The sequence below is a fragment of the Thamnophis sirtalis genome, unplaced genomic scaffold, assembly GCF_051295495.1.
Source record: "Thamnophis sirtalis isolate CommonGarterSnake01/CBP01778 unplaced genomic scaffold, rThaSir2_p1.2 scaffold_4, whole genome shotgun sequence".
NCBI classification, from domain to species: domain Eukaryota; kingdom Metazoa; phylum Chordata; class Lepidosauria; order Squamata; family Natricidae; genus Thamnophis; species Thamnophis sirtalis.
Genome location: NW_028261384.1, coordinates 137,201,836 through 137,211,824, shown reverse-complemented (window position 1 = coordinate 137,211,824; position 9,989 = coordinate 137,201,836). Strand labels below are relative to the sequence as shown.

The 9,989-nt window shown below is 39.5% G+C and overlaps 1 protein-coding gene across 1 annotated transcript; it reads left to right on the top strand.

Annotated features, from left to right (window-relative positions):
* Positions 1 to 5,324: 5,324 nt before the first annotated feature.
* LOC148046862 (vomeronasal type-2 receptor 26-like) lies at positions 5,325 to 8,016 on the top strand. Its single transcript, XM_087715016.1, has 2 exons — positions 5,325 to 5,403; positions 7,112 to 8,016. Exons 1-2 carry the CDS (start codon positions 5,397 to 5,399, stop codon positions 8,014 to 8,016), a joined length of 912 nt encoding a protein of 303 aa, XP_087571142.1. The 5' UTR covers positions 5,325 to 5,396.
* The last annotated feature ends 1,973 nt before the right edge of the window (positions 8,017 to 9,989 follow it).

Below are 9,989 nucleotides of genomic sequence, written 5' to 3'. Positions count from 1 at the left end.
TAGGTATAGGTACATTCACATAGTTATTCTTTTTCTTTGCCATTCTTATACTTTTGTTATTCCATTTAAAAGGTTATAATATACAGTTTGAGTTGCTTTGTTTACCATCCCTAGTGCCTGTTGTAACACCACCTTATTTTCCCTTTCTTTTCTCCCTCCCTTCCTTCTCTACTTCCTTCCTTCCTCCTCTCCTTCCCGTTCCTTCTTCCCTTACCTCTCCTCTACTCCTACCCTCCTCTCTCCTTCTCTTTCTCTCCCTTCCACCCTCCTCTCCTTCTCTTTGTCTTCCTTCTTCCCACCTCTCCTTACCTCTTTCTTCTTTCCTTGCCTCTCCTCCACTCATCCTCTTCCCTTCCTACTATCTCTCCTTCTCTTTCTCTCCCTTCCACCCTCCTCTCCTTTCCCTTCCTTCTTCCCTCCCTTCTCTACTTCCTTCCTCCTCTCCTTCTCCTTCCTTCTTCCCTTACCTCTTCCCTACTCCTGCTCTCTCTCTTCCCCTTCCTACCCACTGTCCTTCTCTTTCTCTCTCTTCCACCCTCCTCTCCTTACCTCTTTCTTCTTGGACTGTGATTTAATTCTGCATGATATTTGGAACACTGACAAAACCTTTATTTCCTTTGTACATCTTGAATGAAAAAGGGGAACTTAAAACTAAGCAAGAACTGAATAGTCAAGGGATTGATTTGGTATGGTGGCCACATGTGCAAATACAATCAAGACATAAGAAAGATGCTAAAATGTATGGTTTTTATAAAGAATCAACAGAACTGGATCAGGTATTAACAGAGACAGATGAAAAACCAATTTAAAATATACAGCTATTTATTGAGCTTTAAAATGGAAGAAAAACAAGTAAAATAAAGTAAATGTTAATATGGGCCAAAATTTTGGGTTATACTATAGAGTTAGATAAATGGCAGAAACTGTAGGATAGGAATTATAAATTAGCAATGTCAACTGCATATAAAGAAAATGTATATAAAATGTTTTATAGGTTTTCCACCAGCAAGATTGGCAAAGTTATTTAAGAATATGTCTGCAAAGTGTTGGAAAATATAATTAGATACTGGGTTCATACAATCACATGTGGTGGATGTGCCCAAAGGAAAAAAAAATACTGGGCAAAAATAGACATAACAATGGAAAAATGAAGTGATCCCTACAGATGAAAATGTTATAAAACTATTAGAATGAACCGAAATGGATAGACTAACATTCAAAATTAAGGAGATGGAAGAAACTGAATACTTTTTAACATGGGATTTGTTTTATCAATGGTTAACTAGCAGAAACAGGAGTTAGAAACTTAAACGCATAAGGAAATGATTAACTACACTGAAGATTTATTAAAATGGATAAATAAATATTATTATTATTATGTGATTATCATTAATGTTATGAATATTATTGTTGTTATTATTATTACTACTTCTCAACAACTGTACTCAAACAACACATTGTTCATATAGACTTTGGATTTTTATGTTTAATATTAAAAAAATAAAAACAAAATTAAAAAAAACTTTATTACCAAGAGCATATTAGTTTGCAATGGCAATATTTTTGTAATTAGTTTCCTACTCATTCTCAATTTATTGAGGGAATGGTGGTGTATACAAGACCTATGCACTTCTGTAAAGAGGCCAAAGTTAAGGGGAGACATTCTACTAGGAGTTGAAGGGCTGTTACTCAAAAGAGATTGTAGATTTGTTCCCAATAACACCACAAGTAGTTTTCTACTTCTTGTTCTGCCTTAAGGCGCCGACTGGAGAATAAGTTGATCCTCACTTCTTTGTGACAGCCCCTTAAATATTGGATCATTCTTATCATGTTACCCGTAGTCTCTCTTTTCCTTAAACTAGGCATACTAGATATTCCTGCAAATGTTCTACCTATATATTTTAGCTCCAGTCTGCTAATCATCTTTGTTGCTCCTCTCCACACTCTATTTCTAGAATGATAAAATGACCCCCAAAAATAACAATACTTGTTTCCCAATCTCAACATGAAGTCTTCTATTATTGTCCTTTGATAGAATTCGGTTCACCGACATATGCACGCTCGACAAAAGCGTGCCGCCAAAACTGCGGCGAGAAAACTACGAGTTCGAAATCGCACCCACAGAAGGGTGCCGAAAAATGCACGCCGACAAAAACGCGCCATCAACAAACAACGCGAAAACAACGTAATAATCCTAACCCTAACCCTAACCCTAAACATAACCCTAATCCTTACCCTTACCCTAACCCTTACCTTAACCCTAATCGCAGTTTTGTCGGCGCTCTTTTGCGGCCGCGATTTCGAACTCACGGTTTTCTCCGTGCGCTTTTGTCGGTGCGCTTTTGTCGAGCACGCATTTGACCGGTCACGATAGAATTCAGCTCCAGAAGATATATTAAGCCATGATATAACATTTTACTTTTGAGTCAGTTTTTTGGGATTGAAACTATCCACTGCCAGCCCCAATGATGTCAGTATGATCGCAGATGCTCCAGTTTTGTCTCTCCTGTGGAAGCCTTTAGAATAGAATAACAGAGTTGGAAGGGACCTTGGAGGTCTTCTAGTCCAACCCCCTGCTCAGGAAGGAAACCCTACACCACTTCAAACAAATGGTTATCCAACATCTTCTTAAAGACTTCCAGTGTTGGAGCATTCACAACTTCTGGAGACAAGTTGTTCCACTGATTAATTCTTCTAACTGTTAATTAAGAGTTGTGCAGGGTATTAATTTTAAGTGATAGTCATATATAAAACTGACTGACAAAAATTAGTGGGAGTTAAGTAATGCAACTTTCACTTCTATAGATATAAATTTCAGGAATTCTTGACATAATCCACTTTTTGCTTCCCATTATTTCCCCCCCCCCCTCTTCTTTTTACTTAGTTCCACTGGTTTCTCCAAGGCCTTTCATTCAACAATTCACTTGGGGAAACTGTGTCCATCAGCCATCACGGAGAAGTGTTTTCTGGATTTGATATGATAAATGTGGTCATGTTTCCAAATAATTCCTACCGCAAAGTGAAAATCGGAAAGATGGATCCCACAGCACTTCAAGGAAACGGATTTGTGATTCATGAAGATTTAATTGTGTGGCACAAATATTTTAAACAGGTATGGATTTTAAGGTGTTTTTATTATTTTGGATAAAAGATTTGGAGATCAGGGATGAGTTTCATGGTACGGTGTTGTGGCCCGGCAGGCTTCGGTTGAGCTGCGGATAGACTTGGATAGCGAGGATCCATATGAGTCTGCCATGGAAGATGTGGAGGACCCTGGGCAGGGTTCAGACTCAGAACAGTGACCAGAGAGGCTGGTTGGCTACCAGAAGGCGCCTGAGGCATGGAGCAGTGGGGAGGATCAAAGGCAGTTTGTCCCTGATGCTAGATTGAGACGGGCTGAGAAACAGAAGCTGCAACTCGGTAGGCAGCCTCACAGAAGATGATTAAGCACAGGTGGTGGTTGTTTGGCCTCTCCCAAAAGATTATAGGTGAGGCGTTGGGAGGGGACATTTGCAGGAAACAACTGTTCGAATTAGTAGGGAATAAAATCTATCCGTGTATTCTAGCCATGTCTGTTCGTTTGGACTATCTCCTTTGCTTCATTTGGATTATCTGGGTTGCTGCAGCTACTGTATTGAATGTGAGTTGCCTGGGCTCTCAGCCAAAGGATTGATTATCTCAGTAATTGAGCAGTGGCAAACAGCCAAGCCTGCATTCTAGTGTATTCACAGGCCGGGGGGAGGGGGAGTCAGAACAGTATGGTCTGCTTTCTGATCTTTTCACCAGGTAGAATTTTGCCCTCTCAAGGTATGGCTGCATTTTCCTTCTTGGGGAAATTATAATTGGCAAAAAAATTATATATATATTTACTGTTGCCTAAATATTAGCTTTCTGTCTGGATGGTCTCTTGTGATGAGCCGATAGACAGAGAGAGGAAGCAGTATGCCTCCTCCCATATTTGGGCATACCAGGGGTTGTGACACTAAATACATACCTATTTCCCTGGCTCAGCTGATAAAGGAGGAGAACCTTGTGGCTTAGTGGCCAACCCAACTGCCTAATATGTAATATAGCCCAGGTTCGAATCCCATTAAGGGTACGGCTAGCTGATGAGAGCTAAATAGCTTGAAATAGATCTATACTAGTCTCCCTTTATTTATTTATCAGCACAAATACAACACAAATGCACACACAGACACACACACAGAAGATAGAGAATTATGGGAAGAAGGGAATGCGATCATCCCAGCCCAGTGACATAAATTTCAAGAAAATTAAATAATAAATATATAGCAAATATATATAAAAAATTGAGAACATAATTAAAAAAGACCTCCCACTCTCTTTGGACAAGTCATTAGAAATTTGAGAATTAGTGGGCTAAATGTTCTGTATGGTGGCTTTATTGTCATTGACACAGCAAAGTTTTTGTGTTAGTTGTATGAATAACAGTGCATCAGTCCATCAACTAGAAAGTGTAAGAGGAAAGTACCCAACTTTAATTCTTGCAACTAGCGCTGAGAGACACAGTTAAGGGGGTGATTTTTAAGTTTTGGTCTACTTGGACTAAGTAAAGTATTGACTTTACAAGAGTCGAGGTGGCGTGGTGGTTAAATGCAGCACTGCAGGCTACTTCAGCTGACTGCTAGATCAGCAGTTCAGCGGTTCAAATCTCACCGGCTCAGGGTTGACTCAGCCTTCCATCCTTCCGAGGTGGGTAAAATGAGGACCCGGATTGTTGTTGGGGGCAATATGCTGACTCTCTATAAACCGCTTAGAGAGGGCTTAAAGCCCTATGAAGCGGTATATAAGTCTACTGCTATTTATATATATATATATATATATATATATATATATATATATATATATATATATATATATATATATATATATATATATATATATATATATATATATATATATATATATATATATATATATATATATATATATATATATATATATATATATATATATATATATATATATATATATATAGTAAAGTAAAGTAAAGTATTGACAGCAGATATTTTTAAACTATTTTTTCCAGTTAATCCAGGGTGGGGGAAGGGAGAAAATAGCTTGGAAGCAACCTTAGGCAATATCGAAGAAATTTTGGAGAGGTTTCCAAGTTGGACAATTCATTTCATGATCATATGACACCCCCCTCCCCCCCCCCACACACAAACTACTCTATTTATGCTTATAGATTAGAGGATGATTGTTCAGGATTAATCAGACCTTCAATCCTGAATTCCATCCTCATTTATCAACAGGTCTTGCCCAGTTCACTGTGTAATGATCCATGTCCTGCTGGCTCTCAGAAGAAAAAGAAAGAAGGAGAGAAGTTTTGCTGCTACGATTGTGATCTGTGCTCTGAAGGAAAGATATCAAACATGTCAGGTAAATTATTTTCTATTTACTCTCTCCTCCTCTTCTCTCTCCTCTCCTTTTCTCTCCTCTCCTCTCTTCTCCTTTCCTCTCTTCTCTTCTCCTCTCCTCTGTTCCCCTCCCCTCTATTCTCCTCCTCTCCTCTCTATTCTCCTCTCCCCTATTCTCCTCTGCTCTGCTGTTTCTCCTTTCCTCTCCTCTTTTCTCATCTCCTCTCCTTTATTCTCCTCTCCTCTCCACTCCTCTCCACTCCTCTCCACTCCATTTCCTACCCATCCCCCCTCTTCTCTGACATACATTATTTGTGGTCAATACTTTTTATCTAGATACGCAGCTGATTTACTTCCTTCAGTTATTCTAGTATCAATTCTCATACTGGAAGATTTCACAAGGTGGTGTTCATGACAATGAGTAACACTAGACTGAAAACCTTTGAAATGATTCCTATAATAAATAAAAAGAACGATAGAGGACAAAATCAATAGATAGAAACATACATTCCTACATATCTTGGTACCCATAGAAGAAAAGCCAAGTTTGACCATGTGATTGAATTCCAATGCCTTGTTTTATGAGTGTGTAATAAATTTATAGCTCTAAAAATTGGGGAGGTCTTCAGTCACAGAGCTGCACCCAATGTGGCTTCATTGAACACCTCTGGACACTCCTCATCATGTGCATCTGGGCCTAACATTTGGACAAGGAAAGCATGAAGTAATGGGATTTCAGGAAGATTTTGGAATATTTGCAATGTGGTGCTTCCTGATTGTGATTGTCACTAATATATTAACAGATTAACAGAGTATGAAGGGACCTTATAAAACATCTAGTCCAACTCCCCTATGCCATTTCTGACAAATGGAAATCCAATCTCTTCTTGATAGTCCCAAGTGATGAAGTCCCCGCAACTTCTGAAAGCAACTTCTATTCCATTAGTTGATTGTTCTTACTGTCAGAAAGTTCCTCCTTATTTCTAGGTGGGGAATGTGATGTGGCCCAGCAGGAGCCATTGGAACTGCTACCATCCGACAGCGAGGGGCCCTATGAGTCGGCTCTGGAGGATGTGGAGGGACCCTGGACAGGGTTCCAACTCCGAGCAGGGTGCAGGGAGGCTGGTTGGCCACCAGGAGGCACCTGAGCCTTGGACCAGTGGGGAGGAGACAAGGGAGTGTTCTCTGGATGTCATGCATTGGAGCAGTGGGGAGGAGACAAGGGAGTTGGTCTTGGATGCCCAGCAATGGAGAGCTAATAGGCGTAAGGAACAGTTACACAGTTACAGGAGATAATTGCACTCAGCTGGTGGTAATTAGGCTCCTCTCAAGACTATAAAAGATATGATTGTACACACGCTCATTGCAGGAGTCAACATATTTACTAGAGCTGGAGAACTCTCGTGGCTAGCTTGGCAGGCTGGATTGCTGCCAAGGTTAGTCTGTGCTGGATTGCTGCCAACGTCTGGACTATGCTGGATTGCTGCCAAGGTCTTGTCTGTGTGTTAATAAATCCTTGAAGTATCTTTGTCTCGGCGTGCTTTGGTGTAGGCCGACGGGGTCAGAACAGGAATGAATCTCCCAAATTCACCAGGCAGAATTCTTAGAGTGTGAAGTCCAGGCTTTGTGTTATGGCCAAGTTTACAAAACACTGATTTAATCTAATTTATGTATTTTACTTGGTGCTCCTGGCTAAGATTTGAATGCTTCATGGCCTCTCTCTTTTCCAGACATGATTGCCTGTTCAGAATGTCCAGAAGACCAATATCCAAGTAAGGACAAAGTTCGATGCCTCCCCAAAATCATAACTTTCCTAACCTTCGAGGAACCTTTAGGGATCAGTTTAGTTGTGGTTGCTGTTTTATTTTCAGTCATGACCATCCTCATACTTGGAATATTTATTAATTATAAAGACACCCCTATTGTTAAAGCGAACAATAAGGAGCTCACCTACACTCTCCTCATCTCCCTTCTGCTTTGCTTCCTTTGTTCTTTCCTCTTCCTGGGAAAACCTTTCCAAGTGATTTGCTTCCTGAGACAATCCGTGTTTGGCATTATCTTCTCTGTGGCCATTTCTTCTGTGTTGGCCAAAACCATCATGGTCATTGCAGCATTCATGGCCACCAAACCAGGGTCCGGCATGAGAAAATGGTTGGGGAAAAGACTGTCCATCTTAATTGTTTTTTCTGGGTCCTTCATTCAAGGAGTCATTTGTATAGTGTGGATGATCACTTCTCCTCCCTTTCCAGAACTTAACATGCAATCAATGACTGAAGAGATCATAGCAGAATGTAATGAAGGGTCTGTTGTGATGTTTTGTCTTGTCTTGGGCTACATGGGGCTTCTGTCTCTGGTCAGCTTCATGGTAGCTTTCCTGGCTAGGAACCTGCCCGACACATTCAATGAAGCCAAGTTCATCACTTTTAGCATGCTGGTTTTTTGTAGTGTTTGGTTAACTTTTGTTCCAACGTATGTGAGCACCAAAGGAAAATATATGGTAGCTGTGGAGATCTTCTCCATCTTAGCTTCCAGTGCTGGGTTATTGGCCTGTATCTTCTTCCCCAAATGCTACATTATTTTGCTGAGGCCTGAGCTCAACAGCAAAGAGCAACTTGTAAAGAAAAAGCATTTCTGATTATTAAATTGTGGATATCTCTATTTCAATTGTGAAATGGAATTAGTAATCCTTTCTAAGAATAAAAACTATGCTTGTTTATTAGCTGTGGTAATTTTATTGTTATTTTATTTGTATGACACTATAACTATGTTTGTCAAAATCTTATGAGCAGATATGGAAAATAAAATATTTCACTTCTATACAAGTGATTCTGCTTTCAATAAAGTATTTTATCTTAGTTCTGATTATTTACAGGGTCTGTTTAATGAATCAAATAAAGGTCTTCTTCTTCCAAGTTTGGTTACAATAAACAATGATCTAGCATAGACAATATACTTTGGACCTTTTTTTTATAAAAAAAAGTTTTTATTTTTCCTTTCAAATTCATTCTTAAATATTCATTCTTATAATTGCTATTTAACATTTGTCAATTCATATCATTTTTCCGCCTATATATTTACATTTTCATACTTTCTTATTTCCCCTCCCCCTGATTTAATAATGTGTCATCTGAGATATTTGTTGTATGCATTGTTCCTTTCTCTTTCTATTTGTATATTTTTTCAAGCCAATCATAAAATAGCCCCCATGTCCTGTAATATACTAATTCCTCTTTGGCCTTTATTCTCAATGTCAACCTGTTCATTTCTGCACAGTCTAATATCTTCTTTATTACCGCCCTTTCTGATGGGATTTTGTCTGCTTTCCAATTTTGTGCAAATACAATTCTCACTGCTGTTATTATTTGTACAATCAAATATGAATCTTCTTTACTATATTTCTCTGGTAGAATACCCAATAAGAATACCTCTGGCTTAAACTCTATGTTGATGTATCATTTTCTCTAACCATATTTGTATTTTAACCCAATAGCTTTTTGCATCCCTACACGTCCACCACATATGATAATATGTTCATACTTAATTCCTGCAACTCCTTTTGGTATGTTTTAACTTCCAGCCCTGTAATCAGAGGTTGGTTCCTACCAGTTCGGCCCAGTTTGGCCAAACCAGTAGTGGTAGAATTACAGAACTGGCAGAGATGCAGGCTGGCTACGCCTCCAAATTGATTCCCCAGTTGCCACAGTCACCACTGCCATCTTGTTTTTGAGTTCTGTCCATGCGCAGAACAATTTCTTTTGAACTGTGCATATGCAGGCACACAAAGTGCACCCATGAGCAAACTGGCAGTAATGCTGGCTAGAAACAAGCCCTGCCCATAATAATGCTTGCTGTCCTTCTTTGCACTCTTTCCAGAGTCTCACCATCTTTTTTATATTGCGGGCACTAGAAGTGGATGCAATATTTATGACCGCCATGATTTTTTCCCTCTTTTTAAAAAAAATTAGCTTCACTGGTTTCTTCAAGGTCTTCCATTCAATAATTCACTTGGAGAAACGGTGCCCATCAACCATCATGGAGAAGTGCTTTCTGGATTCGATATTGTAAATGTGGTCATGTTTCCAAATAATTCATACCGTAAAGTGAAAATCGGAAAGATGGATCCCACAGCACTTCAACGAAACGGATTTGTGATTCAGGAACTATGTGCATCTTATACACTGAATACAACATTTTTGGCCTCCTGAAACTCTGCCCCCTTTGCAAAAATGGCCGTGCATTGCATTAGGAGGCTTCCAGAGTACTCTTGGCGACTGGGGAGGGAAAAATGATTTTAAAATGGGCTGATCTTTTGCTCATTTTTGCCCCCAGTCCCCAAGAGCACTCTGGAAGCCTCCTAAAGGCTATGCATGCCATTTTTTGACAAAAAATGGGCCCATTTTGTGAAAAACAGGCCATGTTTTGCTCATGTTTGCCCCCAGCCCTCAGGAGCACTCTGGAAGCCTCCTAAAGGCTATGCATGCCCTTTTTTGACAAAAAAAATGGCCCATTTTCATGAAAAACAGGCTGTTTCTAGGAGGTGTGTAATGACCCCTGTAATACTGGCTATCAGAAGAAAAAGAAAGAAGGGGAGAAATTTTGCTGCTATGA